This window comes from Oncorhynchus mykiss, chromosome 29 (assembly GCF_057628025.1).
Source record: "Oncorhynchus mykiss isolate SJ-2025 chromosome 29, ASM5762802v1, whole genome shotgun sequence".
In the NCBI taxonomy this organism is placed as follows: domain Eukaryota; kingdom Metazoa; phylum Chordata; class Actinopteri; order Salmoniformes; family Salmonidae; genus Oncorhynchus; species Oncorhynchus mykiss.
In genome coordinates this window covers 9,618,734-9,644,633 of record NC_143050.1, presented here as the reverse complement: position 1 = coordinate 9,644,633, position 25,900 = coordinate 9,618,734, and the positions used below count along the sequence as shown (strand labels likewise).

Sequence of the window (25,900 nt, the reverse complement as noted above, 5' to 3'; positions counted from 1 at the left end):
ATGGACAGATACAGTCAGGTCACAAGATGGGTGGAGTGCTTTACACTCCCATCCTGGATATGACAGAGTTTGCAACAACCCATGGGTCCAGCAGGCAGAGTTCAATACCAACAGGCAGATGTGAGATGCAGGATGGTACTCTTCTCATACCACTCTGTAGGCTACTGACCAAATCAACGTTTCCAGGATAGGAATAGGTCAGTAGCCTACAGACTAATATGAGAAGAGTGCAATTTTTGTAAATATTCTCAACAAAGTGTTTTGATGGTCAGATGAAGCAGTCAGATGAAGCAGATGCTAAACTACAGGACTGTTTTGCTATCACAGACTGGAATATGTTCCGGGATTCTTCCGATGGCTTTGAGGAGTGCACCACATCAGTACCTGGTTTTATCTATAAGTGCATCGAGGACGTCCCCCCCACATTGACTCAACGTACATTCCCCAAACAGAAGCCATGGATTACACGCAACATTCGCACTGAGCTAAAGGGTAGAGCTGCCACCTTCAAGGAGTGGGACTCCATCCCGGAAGCTTATAAGAAATCCCACTATGCCCTCCGATTAACCATCAAACAGGCAAAGCGTCAATACAGGACTAAGATCGAATTGTACTACACCGGCTCTGACGCTCGTTGGATGTGGAAGAGTTTGCAAACTATTACAGACTAAAAAGGGAAGCACAGCCGAGAGCTGCCTAGTGACATGAACCTACCAGACGAGCTAAATAACTTCTATGCTCGGTTCAAGGCAAGAAACACTTAAACATCCATGAGAGCATCAACTGTTCCGGACGACTGTGTGATCACACTCTCTGAAGCCAATGTGTGTAAGACCTTTAACCTCTTGAAACTAGGGGGCACTATTTTCATTTTTGGAAAAATAACGTTCCCAAAGTAAACAGGCTATTTTGTCAGGACAAGGTGCTAGAATATGCATATAATTGACAGCTTGGGATAGAAAACACTCTAAAGTTTCCAAAACTGTAAAAATATTGTCTGTGAGTATAACAGAACTGATTTTGCAGGCGAAAGCCTGAGAAAAATCCAATCAGGAAGTGACTCATGTTTTGAAAGCTCTGCGTTCTGATGCGTCCCTATTGAGCAGTGAATGGGCTATCAACCAGATTCCTTTTTCTATGTATTCCCCAAGGTGTCTACAGCCTTTTGATGTAGTTTCACGCCTTTATGTTGAAGAATGAGCGTAAACGACTACATTGCGTAAGTGGCCGGCTGAATGCTCTCACAGTAATCCTCTTAGACAGAGGTAGCTATTTTTCCTCCCGGTCTTACTGAAAATACAGCTGTCCCAGTTGATATATTATCGAATAGATATTTGAAAAACACATTGAGGATTAATTATAAACAATGTTTGCCATGTTTCTGTCGATATTATGGAGCTAATTTTGAATATTTTTCGTCGTGTGACCGCATTCTCAGCCAAACTGAGCTATTTCGGCTACAAAAATACTCTTTATGGAAAAAGGAACATTTGCTATCTAACTGGGAGTCTCGTGAGTGAAAACATCCGAAGCTCATCAAAGGTAAACGATTTCATTTGATTGCTTGTCTGATTTTTGTGACCAGGTTGCCTGCTGCTAGCTAGGCATAATGCTATACTAGGCTATTGATAAACTTACACAAATGCTTGTCTTGATTTGGCTTTAAAGCATAATTTCAAAATCTGAGATGACAGGGTGATTAACAAAAGGCTAAGCTGTGATTCAATATATTTCACTTGTGATTTCATGGCTATGAATATTTTCTAGTAATATTTTTTGTCCGTTGCGTTATGCTAATTAGTGTCAGTTGATGACAATTCTCCCAGATCCGGGATGGGTAATTTCCTTTTCAGCGGAATGTTGTTGAGGGGTTCCGCTGCGCTAGAATGGTTAATAACTCTATCTAAATGTACATATTACCTCAATTACAGCGACTCCGGTGCCCCCGCACATTGATTCTGTTCCAGTAACCCCTGTATATAGCGCCGCTATTGTTATTTACTGCTGCTCTTTAATTATTTAATTTTCTTATCTCTTACTTTTTTGCTTCCAACACTCTACTCAGCAAACTGGATGCAGTTTATCACAGTGCCATCCGTTTTGTCACTAAAGCACCTTATACCTCCCACCACTGCGACTTGTATGCTCTAGTCGGCTGGCCCTCGCTACATATTCGTCCCCAGACCCACTGGCTCCAGGTCATCTACAAGTCCATGCTAGGTAAAGTTCCGCCTTATCTCAGTTCACTGGTCACGATGGCAACACCCATCCGTAGCACGCGCTCCAGCAGGTGTATCTCACTGATCATCCCTAAAGCCAACACCTCATTTGGCCGCCATTCGTTCCAGTTCTCTGCTGCCTGTGACTGGAACGAATTGCAAAAATCGCTGAAGTTGGAGACTTTTATCTCCCTCACCAACTTCAAACATCTGCTATCTGAGCAGCTAACCGATCGCTGCAGCTGTACATAGTCTATCGGTAAACAGCCCACCCATTTTTACCTACCTCATCCCCATACTGTTTTTATTTACTTTTCTGCTCTTTTGCACACCAATATCTCTACCTGTACATGACCATCTGATAATTTATCACTCCAGTGTTAATCTGCAAAATTTTAATTATTCGCCTACCTCCTCATGCCTTTTGCACACAATGTATATATAGACTCCTCTTTTTTTCTACTGTGTTCTTGACTTGTTAATTGTTTACTTCATGTGTAACTCTGTGTTGTCTGTTCACACTGCTTTGCTTTATCTTGGCCAGGTCGCAGTTGTAAATGAGAACTTGTTCTCAACTAGCCTACCTGGTTAAATAAAGGTGAAATAATTATTATTTTTTTAAATAGTATTTCAGTGTTCAGTGTTTTCTTTATTAAAATTAATGATGAACACCTACCACGCCGCATTTTGGTCCTCCGATCCTACTCGCCTCTCCTCTTCAGATGAAGAGGAGGATCACCGTGACAGATTCCCCCACTCCCCCTACCTCGGGCTTCCAGTGGGGAGACCTGAGCTCAACCTACCCCCGCCCACTCCCCATCTCATACTTCTGAGTGGGAGACCTTAGCTCACGAACTAGAATCAGGACGCCGAAGTTGAATTGACCCATAGTCCCCACATGGTGACATGATATCAATGATGTGACGTGCAAATGAGTGATATAAAACTGATCGCGCATATGTCACCTTTCGGAATACTATTTCTATATATATATATATATATATATATATAAAAATTTAATTGCACAGTCTTCCAAGCATGCAAGCTAGGGACAAAAGTGTTGACCTGCATTGACCTTGTTCTTTAGCCCGTTGACCCTAAAACGTCCTAACTCTCCCCAGCCTAAGTTGTCTACCTGTAAACACTCTTCTCAGGTGTATCAACATTATAATTGGCTCTCTGATGACTGCCTATTTGTTAACTCTGTACAGAGTGACATCAGATCCTATGAGAGGATTAATGTCACAGTGTTGAACAGATTACCAACCCACTAACTGTTTGTTATTTTAGGGACAATGTAGAGAGATGGTTAAACAGTCTTTTGGCAAGATTCAGCAAATTTACATTTAGCTGCAATATCTCATTAGCTTGCCTAAACCCATGGCTTTGGCCTGTTGCTTACACACGTCTCTCTCTCTCTCTCTCTCTCTCTCTCTCTCTCTCTCTCTCTCTCTCTCTCTCTCTCTCTCTCTCTCTCTCTCTCTCTCTCTCTCTCTCTCTCTCTCTCTCTCTCTCTCTCTCTCTCTCTCTCTCTCTCTCTCTCTCTCTCTCTCTCTCTCTCTCTCTCTCTCTCTCTCTCTCTCTCTCTCTCTCTCTCTCTCTCTCTCTCTCTCTCTCTCTCTCTCTCTCTCTCTCTCTCATAATGAGTGTACAGTAACAATTTGTATGATGACAGGGCAGTATTCCCACCAGGTCTAGTGTCCCTGTCACTCTCCTCAGACTCAGGATCAACAAACAGGTGGTCATCAGAGACCTAATTAGAGTGTTGGTAGACCTGGGATTCTGAGTCATCACCTCACCTGTTTACAGGTAGCCATGCAGGTGATGATGGAACTGTTGTTAGCTACACCATGCTTCAGATGAAGTGGGGACTGTCTTTAGGCTGCGATTTTAGGCCAAAATGAACAGTTGAAGTCAGATTACCTACACTTAGGTCATTAAAACTAGTTTTTCAACCTCTCCAACGTTCCTCTCTAACGTTTCTTGTTAACAAACTACAGTTTTGCCAAATTGTGCATGACACAAGTAATTTTTACAGACAGATCATTTCGCTTATAATTCACTGTATTACAATTCCAGTGGGTCAGAAGTTATCCTACACTAAGTTGACTGTGCCTTTAAACAGCTTGGAAAATTCCAGAAAATCACGTCATGGCTAATAAACAAGCTTCTGATAGGCATAATTGACATAATTTGGGTCAATTGGAGGTTTACCTGTGCATGTGTTTCAAGTCCTACCTTCAAACTCAGTGCCTATTTGATTTTAATTCATGGGAAAAATCAAAGGAAAATTAGCCAAGACCTCAGAAAAAAATTGTAGATCTCCACAAGTCTGGTTCATCCTTGGGAGCAAATTCCAAATGCCTGAAGGTACCATGTTCATCTGTACAAACAATAGTATGCAAGTATAAACACCATGGGACCATGCAGTCGTCATAACGCTCAGGAATGAGACGCGTTCTGTCTCCTAGAGATGAATGTACTTTGGTGCGCAAATCAATCCCAGATCAAGGCCGCTCAGCAAGGAAGAATCCACTGCTCCAAAACCTCCATACAAAATCCAGACTACGGTTTTCAACTGCACATCGGAACAAAGATCGTACTTTTTGGAGAAATGTTCTCTGTTCTGATGAAACCAAAATACAACTGTTTGACCATAATGACCATCATTGTTTGTAGGAAAAAGTGGGAGGCTTGCAAGCCGAAGAACACCATCCCAACCGTGAAGCACGGGGGTGGCAGCATCAAGTTGTTGTGGTGCTTTGCTGCAGGAGGGACTGGTGCATGTCACAAAATAGATGGCATCATGAAGTAGGAAAATTATGTTGATATATTGAGGCAACATCTCAAGACATCAGTCAAGAAGTTAAATCTTGGTCCCAAACGGGTCTTCCAAATGGAAGATTTGTGGGCAGAACTGAAAAGCGTCGGCGAGCAAGGAGACCTACTAACCTGACTCTGTTACACCAGCTCTGTCAAGAGAAATGGGTCGAAATTTACCAAACTTATTGTGGGAAGCTTGTGGAAGGCTACCCGAAACATATGACAGAAGTTAAACAATGTAAAGGCAATGCTACCAAGTACTAATTGAGTCTATGTAAACTTCTGACCCACTGGGAATGTGAGAAAATAAATAAAAGCTGAAATAAATCATTCTCTCTACTATTATTCTGACATTTCACACTCTTAAAATAAAGATGTGATCCTAACTGACCTACGACAGGGAATTTTAACTAAGGTTAAATGTCAGGAATTGTGACAAACTGAGTTTAAATGTATTTGGCTAAGATGTATGTAAACTTCCTTCTTCAACTGTATGTTTTGACTTTTACCACTACCTTGAGATACATTAAAATCTCATAGTTGTAGTTTAGTCTTGCAGTATGAAGCAGGTGGGGCCATCGAAATTGTACCTTCTTGTGTGAATTGCCTAGGTATATTTAGAGATAGAGTATACATTGCATATCATCTACTGTATCTTTGTCCACATGGAGCCAGTTGGATGGATCAGTGGGACTATCAATTCAATGGGGAAGTGATAATACTGCTACCTGATAATGTTTATTAACCTTAATAAGAGAGGGAAACCATTAGTCTAATGATTAGACCTCTGGACCTCCAGACTGTCCAACTTTCTGTCCAAAAATGATGCTGAAACATGTATCCATGCTTTTGTCACTTCTTGGATAGACTACTGCAATGCTCTACTTTTCGGCTACCTGGATAAGGCACTGAATTAACTTAATTTAGTGCTGAACACGGCTGCTAGAATCTTGACTAGAACCAAAAATGTGATAAAATTACTCCAGTGCTAGCCTCCCTACACTGGCTTCCTGTTAAGGCAAGGGCTGATTTCAAGGTTTTACTGCTAACCTACAAAGCATTACATGGGCTTGATACTACCCAACTTTCCGATTTGGTCCTGCCGTACATACCTACACGCACGCTACGGTCACAAGACGTAGGCCTCCTTGCTCTCTCTAGAATTTCTAAGCAAACAGCTTAGAAGGCAGGGCTTTCTCCTATAGAGCTCCATTTTTATGGAATGGACTGCCTAACCATGTGAGAGACGCAGACTCGGTCTCAACCTTTAAGTCTTTACTGAAGACTCATCTCTTCAGTAGGTCCTCTGATTGAGTGTAGTCTGGCCCAGGAGTGTGATGGTGAATGGAAAGGCACTGGAGCAACGAACCACCCTTGCTGTCTCTGCATGGCCGGTTCCCCTCTCTCCCCTGGAATTCTCTGCCTCTAACCCTATTACAGGGGCTGAGTCACTGGCTTACTGGTGCTATTCCATGCCGTCCCTAGGAGGGGTGTGTCACTTGAGTGGGTTGAGTCAATGACGTGATCTTTCTGTCCGGGTTGGCGCCCCCCTTTGGGTTGTGCCATGGCGGAGATCTTTGTGGGCTATACTCGGCCTTGTCTCAGGATGGTAAGTTGGTGGTTGAAAATATCCCTCTAGTGGTGTGGGGGCTGTGCTTTGGCAAAGTGGGTTGGATTATATCCTGTCTGTTTGGCCCTGTCCGGGGGTATCGTCGGATGGGGCCAAAGCGTTTCCCGACCAATCCTGTCTCAGCCTCCAGTATTTATGCTGCAGTGTGTCGGGGGATGGGGTCTGTATGTTATATCTGTTATATATTTCTCCTGTCTTATCCGGTGCCCTGTGTGATTTTAAGTATGCTCTCTCCAATTCTCTCTCTCGCTTCCTTTCTTATTCTCTCTTTCTTTCTCTCTTTCTCTCTTCTTTCTTTCTCTCTCTCTGAGGACCTGAGCCCTAGGACCATGCCTCAGGACTACCTGGCCTGATGACTCCTTGCTGTCCCCAGTCCACCTGGCCGTGCTGCTGCTCCAGTTTCAACTGTTCTGCCTGCGGCTATGGAACCCTGACCTGTTCACCAGATGTGCTACCTGTCCCAGACCTGCTGTTTTCTCTCTAGAGACTCTCTAGAGACAGCAGGAGCTTTAGAGATACTCTGAATGATCGGCTATGAAAAGCCAACTCACATTTACTCCTGAGGTGCTGAACTGTTGCACCCTCGACAACCACTGTGATTATTATTATTTGACCCAGCTGGTCATCTATGAACATTAGACCATCTTGGCCATGTTCTGTTATAATCGCCACCCGGCATAGCCAGAAGAGGACTGGCCACCCCTCATAGCCTGGTTCCTCTATAGGTTTCTTCCTAGGTTCTGGCCTTTCTAAGGAGTTTTTCCTAGCCACCGTGCTTCTACACCTGCGTTGCTTGCTGTTTGGGGTTTTAGGCTGAGTTTCTGTACAGCACTTTGTGACATCAGCTGATGTAAGAAGGGCTTTATAAATACATTTGATTGATCTGAGACCTCTGAGACCTTGAAGTAGTAGTTCTCCTTTGCAAGGGCCGCGGCTTTTGTGGAGCGATGGGTAACGATGCTTCGTGGGTGACTGTTGTTGATGTGTGCAGAGGGTCCCTGGTTCGTGCACGGGTATGGGCGAGGGGACGGTCTAAAGTTATACTGTTACACATAGCAAAGCATCTATAGATTAAACCTGCGGTCTGAAGGTGTTTACAACCCAGAGAAGACATAGCTCCATAGCGTAGCGTAGCATAGCATAAATAGATTAAACCTGTGGTCTGAAGGTGTTTAAACCACGGAGAAAACATAGCTCCATAGCATAGCGTAGCATAGCATATCTGGGTTTCTGTACAGCACTTTGAGATATCAGCTGATGTAAGGAGGGCTTTATGAATAAATTTGATTTGATTTGATATCGTCTAATGATTAAACCTGTGGTCTGTAGGTGTTTACTCCCCAGAGATACGATACCACTCACTAAAGGAGATGTTATATCCTGAGGGGTTTTCAGATCTAGGAGTCTACATCCACAGTACTGCTGGCCTTTTGTCTTAGTGGTAATTAACTGATGGGTATTCAACAGTCATTCCCTGATTAGAGAGGAGAGATGAAAGCCAGCAGTGTTGCAGTCTGTGGTCTTATTGGCTGATGACTTTGGGATCTATAAATTGTGATGGTTTTGTTAAAACGTTCTTATTGTCAAACTATATAGGTTTCCAAATAATGATATCCAAGACCAAAACTTAGGCCATGATTCAAAACCAATAGGCGTCCTCCCAGTGGGTCCTGACCTATTATTTGGGAAACACCTCCCCCTCCTATTCACCCCTGTGGGTTGGTCACCTAATGTATAAGTGCCGACAGCTTCACAGTGTCGCAGTACACAGCCTAGGGGTTGTAGAGTTCTGTCTACCCAGCTAGTTTCAATAGAGGGATTTGATCGTACGACTTGTGTCACCACTTGTTAGTGTCTTAGTTTAACTATAGAGTTGTTGTGTTTATATATCATCTTTATGTCTGTGTAGGCTGATGCTTGTGTAGGATGTCTTCAGTGAATTTCACTGGGAAGAATGTGGAGGAGTTTACCATCACTGGCTTCGACCACCTCTCTAACCAGAAGCTCCTGGGCTTCCTCATCTTCATCACCTATTTCCTTGTGATTCTGGGAAGCGGCACCAACATCTGCATCATTTTGACGGACAGACGGCTGCACACGCCCATGTACCTCCTCATCTGTAACCTGGCCGTGGTGGACATCATGTTCACCTCCAGCACCAGCACCACCATGATCTCTGTCCTGCTGGGCGAGGTCAAAACCATCTCCTACTACTCCTGCATATCAAGCATGTACATCTACCACCTGGGTGACATCACAGGGTGTCTGGCCCTGTCCCTGATGGCTTTGGACCGAACCATCGCTATCAGCAACCCTCTTAGGTACCACAGCATCCTGACTAACGCACAAATATTTGTGTTAATCATAGCTTCCTGGTTCATTGGTATAATATGCTTAGGAATTGCTCTTGCTTGGGCAGACTTTGACAACCTTCCATACTGCCAACCAATCATTAGGTACGTCTTTTGTGATTACCCAGCGTTAATCAGGGCTGCCTGTGTCAACCCTGAACCTTACTTCCTGATTCCCACCATTCTGGCTCTATGGCTCCTCGCGGGCCAGTTTCCCTTAATTATACTGTCATACGTTAAAATCATCTACACACTCCTGAGACTGCCAAACAGTGAGAGCAGAGCACAGGGGTTTAATACCTGTATTTGTCACATCATTGTGGTGTCCTGTTACTACGCTCCCAAGTTGGTCTCTGTGTTGTTGACGAGGATAGGGGTGAGGCTGAATCTGACGGAGCGTAATGCTTTACTGATTATAGCTACGCTGTTACCTTCTCTGATCAACCCTACAATCTACTGTCTGAAGACCAAGGAGATTAGAAAGAGATTGGTTCAGATACTGTCTAGAAGAAAAAGAACTGTATCAATAAAATGTCAAAAAGGGTGAGTTATTTATTTGTTATTATATATTTTGGGATACACATAATCAAATACAGATGTGACTTGACTGACATGTTTTATCAAATCTCAAATGTAAAATGAATGTATAGAGTCGGGTATGACGAGGTATGAACCCTCACTAACATATATGAAAGTGCACTCTTCTTTTAAATATCAACAAATTAAAAAAAATAAAAAAAACGGTTAAAATGTTGACACACAATACTAGTTATCGCATGGTTTGATAATTGTGCGTGAAATCAATTGCAACAATATTGTCAAAATAATTTGAAGGGATATTAATTCTCAAAAGGTAAATTAGGGAGTGTTTACATTAGTCCTGTTTCACACATGTACACGTGTTTACTTGTACAGTGTTGGGTGAAATATAAATGTGCTTTAAGCATATCCCACTCCCCCCTGGGACAGATTGGGGTCACGGCATGGTCGGTCAAACATATCAAATCAGTGTTTATTGGTCGTGTTTAGCAGACGCTACTGTTTAGCAGACGCTACAGTTTAGCAGATGAACAATGCCTGCCCTTCAGGACATCTACAGTACCCGGTGTCACAGGATGGCCAAGAAGATCATCAAAGACCTCAGCCACCCGAGTCACGGCCTGTTCACCCTGTTACCATCTAGCAGGCGGAGACAATGCAGGTGTATCAAAGCTGGAACAGAGAGAGTGAAAAACAGCTTCCATCTCCATTCCATCAGACTGTTAAACAGTAATCACAAGCCTACCGCCCCTCAGTACCATGCCCTGCACCTTAGACACTGTCACTAGCTGGCCTCCGCCTAGTACCCTGCCCTGCACCTTAGACACTGTCCCTAGCTGGCCTCCGCCCAGTACCCTGCCCTGCACCTTAGACACTGTCACTAGCAGGCTAACACCAGTACCCTGCATCTTAGACACTGTCACTAGAAGGCTAACACCAGTACCCTGCACCTTAGACACTGTCACTAGCAGGCTAACACCAGTACCCTGCACCTTAGACACTGTCTCTAGCAGGCTAACACCAGTACCCTGCACCTTAGACACTGTCACTAGCAGGCTAACACCAGTACCCTTCACCTTAGACACTGTCACTAGCAGGCTAACACCAGTACCCTGCACCTTAGACACTGTCACTAGCAGGCTAACACAAGTACCTTGCACCTTAGACACTGTCACTAGCAGGCTAACACCAGTGCCCTGCACCTTAGACACTGTCACTAGCATCCTAACACCAGTACCCTGCACCTTAGACACTGTAACTAGCAGGCTAACACCAGTACCCTGCTCTGAACTTTTATCTGTAAATACATTTAAAAAACAAGACAATTGTGCTGTCTAGTGTGCTCAATATAAGGAATGTGCAATGATTTATACTTTTACTTTAAATACTTAAGTGTATTTAAAACCAAATACTTTTAGACTTTTACTCAAGTAGTATTTTACTGGATGACTTTCACTTTTACTTGGGGTAATTGTTGTTAATTGTTATACATTTACTCAAGTATAACAATTGAGTACTTTTCCACCATACAGTCTATGTACACCATTATATATTCATAAAGTACTAGTCAAAAGTTTGGAAACACCTGTTAATTGAAATGAATTCCTCATGAAGCTGGTTGAGAGAATGCCAAGACTGTGCAAAGCTGTCATAAAGGCAAAGGGTGGCTACTACTAAAAAATGAAATATATTTTGATTTGTTTAACAATTTTGGTTACAACAAGATTTCATATGTGTTATTTCATAGTTTGAAATGTCTTCACTATTATTCTACAATGTAGAAAATAGTAAAAAAAATAAAGAAAACCCCTTGAATGAGTAGGTGTGTCCAAATTTTTTTTACTGCCACTGTAGCTAGATGTAGCATGCTAATGGCCTGACGCATTGTTGCCCATGAAAGGAAGTTAGGCTTGCGAGCAAGTTTTTTAGCCAGGTATCCCAGAAAAACATAAATTGAAAGTGTGTACTCTATGATAGAGTCATAGACCGTTTGGGCAAAGGCAACATGAAAGAGGAGGATGGTATTGGCTTTTCTCTACAAGCCACATCATATTTAGCTTAACGTTGATTGGAATAAATAGTTTTTGGTATCTTTTAGTTGTCACTGTATTAGACTAAGGATAGGTGATTAGGTTATGTTGAAGTTGAAATGTTGCTGGAATAGTGGAGGCAGCTCCTATTTCCTTTGTGACTTGCGGTAACTCTCCGTGGTTCTAAATCAATAGTTGTTTTGTAATCCGAAAATGTCAGAAACATTAACTTGATTGCCCATGCTGTAGGTCATGTAACTGTTTGTTACATGCAATATGTTTTGTGGACTACACCGGACCGAGGTTGCTCAATAATATGTACTATTTGAAATAACTTTATTAGACTACATTTGATTAAAAAATATATATAGATTATATACAGTGAATGCAGAAACTATCCAGACCCCTTAACTTTTTCCACATTCTGTTACATTACAGCCTTATTCTAAAATTGATAAAATTGTTTTTGTTCCCCCACTCATCAATCTACACACAATAGCCCATAATGATAAAGCAAAAACAGGATTGTACACTTTTTTTGCACATTTATAAAGAATAAAAACTGAAATATCACATTTACATATGTATTCAGGCCGATTACGCAGTACTTTGTTGAAGCACTTTTGGCAGCGATTACAGCCTCGAGTTTCCTTGTGTATGAAGCGACAATCTTGGCACACCTATATTTGGGGAGTTTCTCCCTTTCTTCTCTGCAGAATCTCTCAAGATCTGTCATGTTGGATGGGGAGCGTCGCTCTACAGCTTCCGACTGGCAACTCTACCATAAAGGCTTGATTGGTGGAGTGCTGCAGAGATGGTTGTCCTTCTAGGAGCTTCTCCCATCTCCACAGAGGAACTCTGGAGTTCTGTCAGAGTGACCATAGAGTTTTTGGAAACCTCCCTGACCAAGGCCCTTCACCAATTGCTCAGTTTGGCCGGGTGGCCAGCTCTAGGAAGAATCTTAGTGGTTCCAAACTTCTTCCATTTAAACATGATGGAAGCCATTGTGCTCTTGGGGACCTTCAATGCTGCAGAACTGTTTTGGTACCCTCCCCCAGATCTGTGTCCCTACACAATCCTGTCTCGGTGCTCTACAAACAATTCCTTCGACCTCTTGGCTTGGTTTTTGCTCTGACATGCACTGTCAACTGTGGAACCTTGTATTGACAGATGTGTGACTTTCCAAATCATGTCCAATCAATTGAATTTACCATAGGTGGACTCAAGGATGATAAATGGAAACAGGATGCACCTGAGTTCATTTCGAGTCTCAAATGGTCTGAATAATGTAACAAATTGTGTCTGAATACTTCTGTAACTCAATCCCGATGGACTTGATTTAGTTACACTTTTCAAATATGCGCAGTCCAGGGATATTTCCCCATTTCTTGATAAGAAATTACCATACTTTTTAAATACAACTTTATTTATAATGTCAAGTTGTAGTAAATACACAGAAGTGTAAAGTAACTCATTAAAACTACTCGCATTGCTGTAATTGAGAAGCTTTTCCAAGTACTTGTCCTTTCAGTATTTATCAAAGTCAGTCATTATTCTTCTACTTGAGTAAAACAGTATTTCTAGTGCTGGTATTACAAAAGGAAATAGCATTATACTGGGAAAGATGGGTTAATTTGTGGACATCGGAGGGTTCGGGTTAAGATCAGAATGAATGGTGGATTCATTCTGTGGTTGAAAATCCAGCCCTTGAAGAATTAGGAAATTATGAATATATGTATAATTATTTAACTACAGGTACCAGTAGCAGTAGAAGTATTGATGTGGGGGTGCTTTTCTGCAGGAGGGACTGGTGCACTTCACAAAATAGTTGGCATCATGATGAATTGAAAATTGTGGATATATTGAAGCAACATCTCAGGACATCAGTTGATGCTTGGTTGAAAATGGGTCTTCCAAATGGACAATGACCCCAAGTATACTTCCAAAGTTGTGGCAAAATGGCTTAAGGACAACAAAGTCAAGGTATTGGAGTGGTCATCACAAAGCCCTGGCCTCAATCCTATAGAAAATGTGTGGGCAGAACTGAAAAAGTGTGTGCGAGCAAGGAGGCCTACAAACCTGACTCAGTTACTCCAGCTCTGTCAGGAGGATTGAGCTCACTTATTGTGAGAAGCTTGTGGAAGGCTACCCGAAACGTTTGACCCAAGTTAAACAATTTAAGGGCAATGCTACCAAATACTAATTGAGTGTATGTAAACTTCTGACCCACTGGAAATATGATGAAATAAATTAAGTCTGAAATAAATAATTCTCTCTACTATTATTCTGACATTTCACATTCTTAAAATAAAGTGATGATCCTAACTGACCTACGACAGGGTATGTTTACTTGGATTAAATGTCAGGAATTGTGAAAAACTGAGTTTAAATATATTTGTCTATGGTGTATGTAAACTTGCGACTTCAACTGTATCTAGAGTCACAGTGATGCCGAAACGTGGGTAAATACCCATTAAATTGCTCTGAGTTTATACATGGAGTGTGCATGTCACGGCTGTTGAAGGATGAGGACCAAGGTGCAGCGTGGTGAGCGTACATTTTCTTTATTTTAAGCAAAATGACGCCAAACAAAACAATAAACACTACAAAAACAAACCGTGAAGCTCACAAGCAAAGTGCTCTAAACAGAGACAACCTCCCACACACACAGGTGGGAAAAAGGTACCTAAGTATGGTTCCCAATCAGAGACAACGATAGACAGCTGTCCCTGATTGAGAACCATACCTGGCCAAACACAAAGAAATAGAGAACATAGAACACAAAACATAGAATGCCCACCCCAACTCACACCCTGACCAAACCAAAACAGAGACATAAAAAGGATCTCTAAGGTCAGGGCGTGACAGTGCAACGTTCTTTATTTTGATAGTATATAGTTTTTTCGACATTAATCAGTACCTCCACACAAACATTTTTTTCTGGGTGTCACGTTCGTTATAAGGATCGGACCAAGGCGCAGCGTGGTATGCGTACATTCTTATTTATTAAAAGAATGAACACTGAACAAACTAACAAAATAACAAAATGAAACGTGAAGCTATACAAACGAGTGCTGACAGGCAACTGCACATAGACAAGATCCCACCAACATCAAAGGGAAATGGCTACCTAAATATGATCCCCAATCAGAGACAACGATAAACAGCTGCCTCTTATTGGGAACCATATCAGGCCACCATAGACATACAAATCACCTAGACCTACAAAAATCCTAGACATACCAAAAACCCTAGACAATACAAAAACTAGCGTACCCACCCTAGTCACAACCTCACCTAACCAAAATATAAAGACAACAGAGATATCTTAGGTCAGAGCGTGACACTGGGTGTGCGCAAGCTCATGTTTTTCAATAGTATATCTTTTGACAAATCCTTAAGTACATACATTTAACTTTTTTTTTTTCCTACTGTACATTAATTTCCCTCTCTATGGAAATGAGCCCTGGTCAAAGGCAGTGAGCCCTGGTCAAAGGCAGTGAGCCCTGGTCAAAGGCAGTGCGCCCTGGTCCAAGGCATTGAGCCCTGGTCAAAGGCAGTGAGCCCTGGTCAAAGGCAGTGAGCCCTGGTCCAAGGCAGTGAGCCCTGGTCCAAGGCATTGAGCCCTGGTCAAAGGCAGTGAGCTCTGGTCCAAGGCAGTGAGCCCTGGTCCAAGGCAGTGAGCCCTGGTCCAAGGCAGTGAGCCCGGAACCAAGGCAGTGAGACCTGGTTAAAGGCAGTGAGACCTGGTCAAAGGCAGTGCGCTATAAAAGGAACAGGGTGCCTTTTGGGAGACACCAGATTTTCATCCTCATTCGCTACACTGGCGGCAATTGTTTTACTGTCTCTTAGGCCTTTGTCAGAAATATCCCCTTATTGCATAAGGATTATTGCTGAGACTGTCCCACAACTGTATGTAGCCTCAGTGTCTGTTTTGTTAAAACGTTCCTATTGTCAAACTATATAGGTTTCCAAATAATGATATCCAAGACCAAAACTTAGGCCATGATTCAAAACCAATAGGCTGTCACCTCCCAGTGGGTCCTGACCTATTATTTGGGAAACACCTCCCCCTCCTTTTCACCACGTGGGTTGGTCACCTAATGTATAAGTGCCGACAGCTTCACAGTGTCGCAGTACACAGCCTAGGGGTTGTAGAGTTCTGTCTACTCAGCTAGTTTCAATAGAGGGATTTGATCGTACGACTTGTGTCACCACTTGTTAGTGTCTTAGTTTAACTATAGAGTTGTTGTGTTTATATATCATCTTTATGTCTGTGTAGGCTGATGCTTGTGTAGGATGTCTTCAGTGAATTTCACTGGGAAGAATGTGGAGGAGTTTACCATCACTGGCTTCGACCACCTCTCTCACCAGAAGCTCCTGGGCTTCCTCATCTTCATCACCTATTTCCTTGTGATTCTGGGAAGCGGCACCAACATCTGCATCATTTTGACGGACAGACGGCTGCACACGCCCATGTACCTCCTCATCTGTAACCTGGCCGTGGTGGACATCATGTTCACCTCCAGCACCAGCACCACCATGATCTCTGTCCTGCTGGGCGAGGTCAAAACCATCTCCTACTACTCCTGCATATCAAGCATGTACATCTACCACCTGGGTGACATCACAGGGTGTCTGGCCCTGTCCCTGATGGCTTTGGACCGAACCATCGCTATCAGCAACCCTCTTAGGTACCACAGCATCCTGACTAACGCACAAATATTTGTGTTAATCATAGCTTCCTGGTTCATTGGTATAATATGCTTAGGAATTGCTCTTGCTTGGGCAGACTTTGACAACCTTCCATACTGCCAACCAATCATTAGGTACGTCTTTTGTGATTACCCAGCGTTAATCAGGGCTGCCTGTGTCAACCCTGAACCTTACTTCCTGATTCCCACCATTCTGGCTCTATGGCTCCTCGCGGGCCAGTTTCCCTTAATTATACTGTCATACGTTAAAATCATCTACACACTCCTGAGACTGCCAAACAGTGAGAGCAGAGCACAGGGGTTTAATACCTGTATTTGTCACATCATTGTGGTGTCCTGTTACTACGCTCCCAAGTTGGTCTCTGTGTTGTTGACGAGGATAGGGGTGAGGCTGAATCTGACGGAGCGTAATGCTTTACTGATTATAGCTACGCTGTTACCTTCTCTGATCAACCCTACAATCTACTGTCTGAAGACCAAGGAGATTAGAAAGAGATTGGTTCAGATACTGTCTAAAAGAAAAAGAACTGTATCAATAAAATGTCAAAAAGGGTGAGTTATTTATTTGTTATTATATATTTTGGGATACACATAATCAAATACAGATGTGACTTGACTGACATGTTTTATCAAATCTCAAATGTAAAATGAATGTATAGAGTCGAGTATGACGAGGTATGAACCCTCACTAACATATATGAAAGTGCACTCTTCTTTTAAATATCAACAAATTAAAAAAAAAAAAAAACGGTTAAAATGTTGACACACAATACTAGTTATCGCATGGTTTGATAATTGTGCGTCAAATCAATTGCAACAATATTGTCAAATTAATTTTAAGGGATATTATTTATCAAAAGGTAAATTAGGGAGTGTTTACATTAGTCCTGTTTCACACATGTACACGTGTGTAACTTGTACAGTGTTGGGTGAAATATAAATGTGCTTTAAGCATATCCCACTCCCCCCTGGGACAGATTGGGGTCACGGCATGGTCGGTCAAACATATCAAATCAGTGTTTATTGGTCGTGTTTAGCAGACGCTACTGTTTAGCAGACGCTACAGTTTAGCAGATGAACAATGCCTGCCCTTCAGGACATCTACAGTACCCGGTGTCACAGGATGGCCAAGAAGATCATCAAAGACCTCAGCCACCCGAGTCACGGCCTGTTCACCCTGTTACCATCTAGCAGGCGGAGACAATGCAGGTGTATCAAAGCTGGAACAGAGAGAGTGAAAAACAGCTTCCATCTCCATTCCATCAGACTGTTAAACAGTAATCACAAGCCTACCGCTTCTCAGTACCCTGCCCAGCACCTTAGACACTGTCACTAGCAGGCTAACACCAGTACCCTGCACCTTAGACACTGTCACTAGCAGGCTAACACCAGTACCCTGCACCTTAGACACTGTCACTAGCAGACTAACACCAGTGCCCTGCACCTTAGACACTGTCACTAGAATCCTAACACCAGTACCCTGCATCTTAGACACTGTCACTAGCAGGCTAACACCAGTACCCTGCACCTTAGACACTGTCATTAGCAGGCTAACACCAGTACCCTTCACCTTAGACACTGTCACTAGCAGGCTAACACAAGTACCTTGCACCTTAGACACTGTCACTAGCAGACTAACACCAGTGCCCTGCACCTTAGACACTGTCACTAGAATCCTAACACCAGTACCCTGCATCTTAGACACTGTAACTAGCAGGCTAACACCAGTACCCTGCTCTGAACTTTTATCTGTAAATACATTTAAAAAACAAGACAATTGTGCTGTCTTGTTAGGGTGAGTGAATGAGGACCCAAAAGCGAACTAACTTAAACAGAGCTTCTTTAATAACCAAACATAGGTAGGCTCAGATAGACCGGCAGATTCCGACAGGACAGGACAAGGTTACAGCAAACATGACGATAGTCTGGCTCAGGCATGAAACACAAACACAAACAAGAATCCGACAGAGACAGGAGCAGGAACAGAGAGAGATATAGAGGACCTAATCAGAGGGAAAAAAGGGAACAGGTGGGGAACGGGGTGAATGGGTAGTTAGGAGGAGACAAGGAACAGCTGGGGGAAAGAGGGGGGAGAAAAGGTAACCTAATAACGACCAGCAGAGGGAGACAGGGTGAAGGGAAAGGACAGAGACAAGACACAACATGACAGTACCCCCCCACTCACCGAGCGCCTCCTGGCGCACTCGAGGAGGAAACCTGGCGGCAACGGAGGAAATCCTCGATCAGCGCACGGTCCAGCACGTCCCGAGAGGGAACCCAACTCCTCTCCTCAGGACCGTACCCCTCCCAATCGACAAGGTACTGGTGACCACGGCCCCGAGGACGCATGTCCAAAATCCTGCGGACCCTGTAGATGGGTGCGCCCTCGACAAGGATGGGGGGGGGGGGGGGAAGACGAGCGGGGGCGCGAAGAACGGGCTTAATACAGGATACATGGAAGACCGGGTGGACGCGACGAAGGTATCGCGGAAGAAGAAGTCGAACTGCGACAGGATTAATGACCCGAGAAATACGGAACGGACCAATGAACCGCGGGGTCAACTTGCGAGAAGCCGTCTTAAGGGGAAGGTTCTGAGTGGAGAGCCAAACTCTCTGACCGCGACAATATCTAGGACTCTTAGTTCTACGCTTATTAGCAGCCCTCACAGTCTGCGCCCTATAACGGCAAAGTGCAGACCTGACCCTCTTCCAGGTGCGCTCGCAACGTTGGACAAAAGCCTGAGCGGAGGGGACGCTGGACTCGGCGAACTGAGATGAGAACAGCGGAGGCTGGTACCCGAGGCTACTCTGAAAAGGAGATAGCCCGGTCGCAGACGAAGGAAGCGAGTTGTGGGCGTATTCTGCCCAGGGGAGCTGTTCTGACCAAGACGCAGGGTTGCGAAAAGAAAGACTGCGTAAGATGCGACCAATAGTCTGATTGGCCCGTTCTGCTTGACCGTTAGACTGGGGGTGAAAGCCGGAAGAGAGACTGACGGAAGCCCCAATCAAACGGCAAAACTCCCTCCAAAATTGAGACGTGAATTGCGGACCTCTGTCCGAAACGACGTCTGACGGAAGGCCATGAATTCTGAAAACGTTCTCGATGATGATTTGTGCCGTCTCTTTAGCAGAAGGAAGCTTAGCAAGGGGAATGAAATGAGCCGCCTTAGAGAACCTATCGACAACCGTAAGAATAACCGTCTTCCCCGCTGACGAAGGCAGTCCGGTGACAAAATCTAAGGCGATGTGAGACCACGGTCGAGAGGGAATAGGAAGCGGCCTGAGACGGCCGGCAGGAGGAGAGTTACCGGACTTAGTCTGCGCGCAGACCGAACAAGCAGCCACGAAACGACGCGTGTCATGCTCCCGGGTGGGCCACCAAAAACGCTGGCGAATGGAAGCAAGCGTACCCCGAACGCCAGGGTGGCCGGCTAACTTGGCAGAGTGAGCCCACTGAAGAACGGCCAGACGAGTAGGAACGGGAACGAAAAGAAGGTTCCTAGGACAAGCGCGCGGCGACGGAGTGTGAGTGAGCGCTTGTTTTACCTGCCTCTCAATTCCCCAGACAGTCAACCCGACAACACGCCCCTCAGGGAGAATCCCCTCGGGGTCAGTGGAGGCTACTGAAGAACTGAAGAGACGAGACAAAGCATCAGGCTTGGTGTTCTTAGAGCCCGGACGATAAGAAATCACGAACTCGAAACGAGCGAAAAACAGCGCCCAACGCGCCTGACGCGCATTAAGTCGTTTGGCAGAACGGATGTACTCAAGGTTCCTATGGTCAGTCCAAACGACAAAAGGAACGGTCGCCCCCTCCAACCACTGTCGCCATTCGCCTAGGGCTAACCGGATGGCGAGCAGTTCGCGGTTACCCACATCATAGTTACGTTCCGACGGCGACAGGCGATGAGAAAAATACGCGCATGGGTGGACCTTGTCGTCAGAGAGGGAGCGCTGAGAAAGAATGGCTCCCACGCCCACCTCTGACGCGTCAACCTCGACAACGAACTGTCTAGAGACGTCAGGTGTAACAAGGATAGGAGCGGATGTAAAACGATTCTTGAGGAGATCAAAAGCTCCCTGGGCGGAAACGGACCACTTAAAGCACGTCTTGACAGAAGTAAGGGCTGTGAGAGGAGCTGCCACCTGACCGAAATTACGGATGAAACGACGATAGAAGTTCGCGAAGCCGAGAAAGCGCTGCAGCTCGACGCGTGACTTAGGGACGGGCCAATCAATGACAGCTTGGACCTTAGCGGGATCCATCTTAATGCCTTCAGCGGAAATAACAGAACCGAGAAATGTGACGGAGGAGGCATGAAAAGTGCACTTCTCAGCCTTCACAAAAAGACAATTCTCTAAAAGGCGCTGGAGGACACGTCGAACGTGCTGAACATGAATCTGGAGTGACGGTGAAAAAATCAGGATATCGTCAAGGTAGACGAAAACAAAGATGTTCAGCATGTCTCTCAGGACATCATTGACTAATGCCTGAAAGACAGCTGGAGCGTTAGCGAGGCCGAAAGGAAGAACCCGGTATTCAAAGTGCCCTAACGGAGTGTTAAACGCCGTCTTCCACTCGTCCCCCTCCCTGATGCGCACGAGATGGTAAGCGTTACGAAGGTCCAACTTAGTGAAAAACCTGGCTCCCTGCAGGATCTCGAAGGCTGAAGACATAAGAGGAAGCGGATAACGATTCTTCACTGTTATGTCATTCAGCCCTCGATAATCTATGCAGGGGCGCAGAGACCCGTCCTTCTTCTTGACAAAAAAAAACCCCGCTCCGGCGGGAGAGGAGGAGGGGACTATGGTACCGGCGTCAAGAGCTACAGACAAATAATCTTCGAGAGCCTTACGTTCGGGAGCCGACAGAGAGTATAGTCTACCCCGGGGGGGGGTGGTTCCCGGAAGGAGATCAATACTACAATCATACGACCGGTGTGGAGGAAGAGAGGTGGCCCTGGACCGACTGAACACCGTGCGCAGATCGTGATATTCCTCCGGCACCCCTGTCAAATCACCAGGCTCCTCCTGTGAAGAAGAGACAGAGGAAACAGGAGGGATAGCAGACATTAAACATTTCACATGACAAGAGACGTTCCAGGAGAGGATAGAATTACTAGACCAATTAATGGAAGGATTATGACAAACTAGCCAGGGATGGCCCAAAACAACAGGTGTAAAAGGTGAACGAAAAATTAAAAAAGAAATGGTTTCACTATGATTACCAGAAACAGTGAGGGTTAAAGGTAGCGTCTCACGCTGAATCCTGGGGAGAGGACTACCATCCAGGGCGAACAAGGCCGTGGGCTCCTTTAACTGTCTGAGAGGAATGTCATGTTCCCGAGCCCAGGTCTCGTCCATAAAACAGCCCTCCGCCCCAGAGTCTATTAAGGCACTGCAGGAAGCAGACGAACCGGTCCAGCGTAGATGGACCGACAAGGTAGTGCAGGATCTTGAAGGAGAGACAGGAGTAGTAGCGCTCACCAGTAGCCCTCCGCTTACTGACGAGCTCTGGCCTTTTACTGGACATGAAGTGACAAAATGACCAGCGGAACCGCAATAGAGACAGAGGCGGTTGGTGATTCTCCGTTCCCTCTCCTTAGTCGAGATGCGGATACCTCCCAGCTGCATGGGCTCAGCACCCGAGCCGGCAGAGGAAGATGGTAGTGATGCGGAGAGGGGGGCGACGGAGAGCGCGAGCTCCTTTCCACGAGCTCGGTGACGAAGATCAACCCGTCGCTCAATGCGAGTAGCGAGTTCAATCAAGGAATCCACGCTGGAAGGAACCTCCCGGGAGAGAATCTCATCCTTTACCTCTGCGCGGAGACCCTCCAGAAGACGAGCGAGCAAGGCCGGCTCGTTCCAGCCACTGGAGACAGCAAGAGTGCGAAACTCAATAGAGTAGTCTGTTATGGATCGATTGCCTTGACATAGGGAAGACAGGGCCCTGGAAGCCTCCTCCCCAAAAACAGATCGATCAAAAACCCGTATCATCTCCTCCTTAAAGTCCTGATACTGGTTAGTACACTCAGCCCTTGCCTCCCAGATTGCCGTGCCCCATTCACGAGCCCGTCCAATAAGGAGAGATATGACGTAGGCGACACGAGCAGTGCTCCTGGAGTAAGTGTTGGGCTGGAGAGAAAACACAATATCACACTGGGTGAGGAACGAGCGGCATTCAGTGGGCTCCCCAGAGTAACACGGCGGGTTATTGATTCTGGGCTCCGGAGATTCGAAAGCCCTGGAAGTGGCCGGTGGATCGAGGCGGAGATGGTGAACCTGTTCTGTGAGGTTGGAGACTTGGGTGGCCAGGGTCTCAACGGCATGTCGAGCAGCAGACACTTCCTGCTCGTGTCTGCCTAGCATCGCTCCCTGGATCCCGACGGCTGAGTGGAGAGGATCCGAAGTCGCTGGGTCCATTCTTGGTCGGATTCTTCTGTTAGGGTGAGTGAATGAGGACCCAAAAGCGAACTAACTTAAACAGAGCTTCTTTAATAACCAAACATAGGTAGGCTCAGATAGACCGGCAGATTCCGACAGGACAGGACAAGGTTACAGCAAACATGACGATAGTCTGGCTCAGGCATGAAACACAAACACAAACAAGAATCCGACAGAGACAGGAGCAGGAACAGAGAGAGATATAGAGGACCTAATCAGAGGGAAAAAAGGGAACAGGTGGGGAACGGGGTGAATGGGTAGTTAGGAGGAGACAAGGAACAGCTGGGGGAAAGAGGGGGGAGAAAAGGTAACCTAATAACGACCAGCAGAGGGAGACAGGGTGAAGGGAAAGGACAGAGACAAGACACAACATGACATGTCTAGTGTGCTCAATATAAGGAATGTGCAATGATTTATACTTTTACTTTAAACACTTAAGTGTATTTAAAACCAAATACTTTTAGACTTTTACTCAAGTAGTATTTTACTGGATGACTTTCACTTTTACTTGGGGTAATTGTTGTTAATTGTTATACATTTACTCAAGTATAACAATTGAGTACTTTTCCACCATACAGTCTATGTACACCATTATATATTCATAAAGTACTAGTCAAAAGTTTGGACACACCTGTTAATTGAAATGAATTCCTCATGAAGCTGGTTGAGAGAATGCCAAGACTGTGCAAAGCTGTCATAAAGGCAAAGGGTGGCTACTTTGAAGAATCTAAAAAATGAAATATATTTTGATTTGTTTAACAATTTTGGTTACTACAAGATTTCATATGTGTTATTTCATAGTTTGAAATGTCTTCACTATTATTCTACAATGTAGAAAATAGTAAAAAAAATAAAGAAAACCCCTTGAATGAGTAGGTGTGTCCAATTTTTTTTTACTGGCACTGTAGCTAGATGTAGCATGCTAATGGCCTGACGCATTGTTGCCCATGAAAGGAAGTTAGGCTTGCGAGCAAGTTTTTTAGCCAGGTATCCCAGAAAAACATAAATTGAAAGTGTGTACTCTATGATAGAGTCATAGACCGTTTAGGCAAAGGTAACATGAAAGAGGAGGATGGTATTGGCTTTTCTCTACAAGCCACATCATATTTAGCTTAACGTTGATTGGAATAAATCGTTTTTGGTATCTTTTAGTTGTCACTGTATTAGACTAAGGATAGGTGATTAGGTTATGTTGAAGTTGAAATGTTGCTGGAATAGTGGAGGCAGCTCCTATTTCCTTTGTGACTTGCGGTAACTCTCTGTGGTTCTAAATCATTAGTTGTTTATTAGTCCAGAAATGTCTGAAACATTAACTTGATTGCCCATGCTGTAGGTCATGTAACTGTTTGTTACATGCAATATGTTTTGTGGACTACACCGGACCGAGGTTGCTCAATAATATGTACTATTTGAAATAACTTTATTAGACTACATTTGATTAAAAAATATATATAGATTATATACAGTGAATGCAGAAACTATTCAGACCCCTTAACTTTTTCCACATTCTGTTACATTACAGCATTATTCTAAAATTGATAAAATTGTTTTTGTTCCCCCACTCATCAATCTACACACAATAGCCCATAATGATAAAGCAAAAACAGGATTGTACACTTTTTTTGCACATTTATAAAAAATAAAAACTGAAATATCACATTTACATATGTATTCAGGCCGATTACGCAGTACTTTGTTGAAGCACTTTTGGCAGCGATTACAGCCTCGAGTTTCCTTGTGTATGAAGCGACAATCTTGGCACACCTATATTTGGGGAGTTTCTCCCTTTCTTCTCTGCAGAATCTCTCAAGATCTGTCATGTTGGATGGGGAGCGTTGCTCTACAGCTTCCGACTGGCAACTCTACCATAAAGGCTTGATTGGTGGAGTGCTGCAGAGATGGTTGTCCTTCTAGGAGCTTCTCCCATCTCCACAGAGGAACTCTGGAGTTCTGTCAGAGTGACCATAGAGTTTTTGGAAACCTCCCTGACCAAGGCCCTTCACCAATTGCTCAGTTTGGCCGGGTGGCCAGCTCTAGGAAGAATCTTAGTGGTTCCAAACTTCTTCCATTTAAACATGATGGAAGCCATTGTGTTATTGGGGACCTTCAATGCTGCAGAACTGTTTTGGTACCCTCCCCCAGATCTGTGTCCCTACACAATCCTGTCTCGGTGCTCTACAAACAATTCCTTCGACCTCTTGGCTTGGTTTTTGCTCTGACATGCACTGTCAACTGTGGAACCTTGTATTGACAGATGTGTGACTTTCCAAATCATGTCCAATCAATTGAATTTACCATAGGTGGACTCGAGGATGATAAATGGAAACAGGATGCACCTGAGTTCATTTCGAGTCTCAAATGGCCTGAATAATGTAACAAATTGTGTCTGAATACTTTTCTGTAACTCAATCCCGATGGACTTGATTTAGTTACACTTTTCAAATATGCGCAGTCCAGGGATATTTCCCCATTTCTTGATAAGAAATGACCATACTTTAAACCATAAATACAACTTTATTTATAATGTCAAGTTGTAGTAAATAGACAGAAGTGTAAAGTAACTCATTAAAACTACTCGCATTGCTGTAATTGAGAAGCTTTTCCAAGTACTTGTCCTTTCAGTATTTATCAAAGTCAGTCATTATTCTTCTACTTGAGTAAAACAGTATTTCTAGTGCTGGTATTACAAAAGGAAATAGCATTATATTGGGAAAGATGGGTTAATTTGTGGACATCGGAGGGTTCGGGTTAAGATCAGAATGAATGGTGGATTCATTCTGTGGTTGAAAATCCAGCCCTTGAAGAATTAGGAAATTATGAATATATGTATAATTATTTAACTACAGGTACCAGTAGCAGTAGAAGTATTGATGTGGGGGTGCTTTTCTGCAGGAGGGACTGGTGCACTTCACAAAATAGTTGGCATCATGATGAATTGAAAATTGTGGATACATTGAAGCAACATCTCAGGACATCAGTTGATGCTTGGTTGAAAATGGGTCTTCCAAATGGACAATGACCCCAAGTATACTTCCAAAGTTGTGGCAAAATGGCTTAAGGACAACAAAGTCAAGGTATTGGAGTGGTCATCACAAAGCCCTGGCCTCAATCCTATAGAAAATGTGTGGGCAGAACTGAAAAAGTGTGT

At 44.2% G+C, this 25,900-nt stretch overlaps 2 protein-coding genes across 2 annotated transcripts; both read left to right on the top strand.

Annotated features, from left to right (window-relative positions):
- Nucleotides 1-8,598: 8,598 nt before the first annotated feature.
- Nucleotides 8,599-9,636, top strand: LOC118945296 (olfactory receptor 10G7-like). The gene has a single exon (XM_036967721.2). The coding sequence runs from the start codon at nt 8,599-8,601 to the stop codon at nt 9,568-9,570; it is 972 nt and encodes a 323-aa protein (XP_036823616.2). The 3' UTR covers nt 9,571-9,636.
- Nucleotides 9,637-15,791: 6,155 nt separating this feature from the next.
- On the top strand, nt 15,792-16,864 carry LOC118945356 (olfactory receptor 10G4-like). Its single transcript, XM_036968229.2, has one exon. The coding sequence runs from the start codon at nt 15,893-15,895 to the stop codon at nt 16,862-16,864; it is 972 nt and encodes a 323-aa protein (XP_036824124.2). The 5' UTR covers nt 15,792-15,892.
- The last annotated feature ends 9,036 nt before the right edge of the window (nt 16,865-25,900 follow it).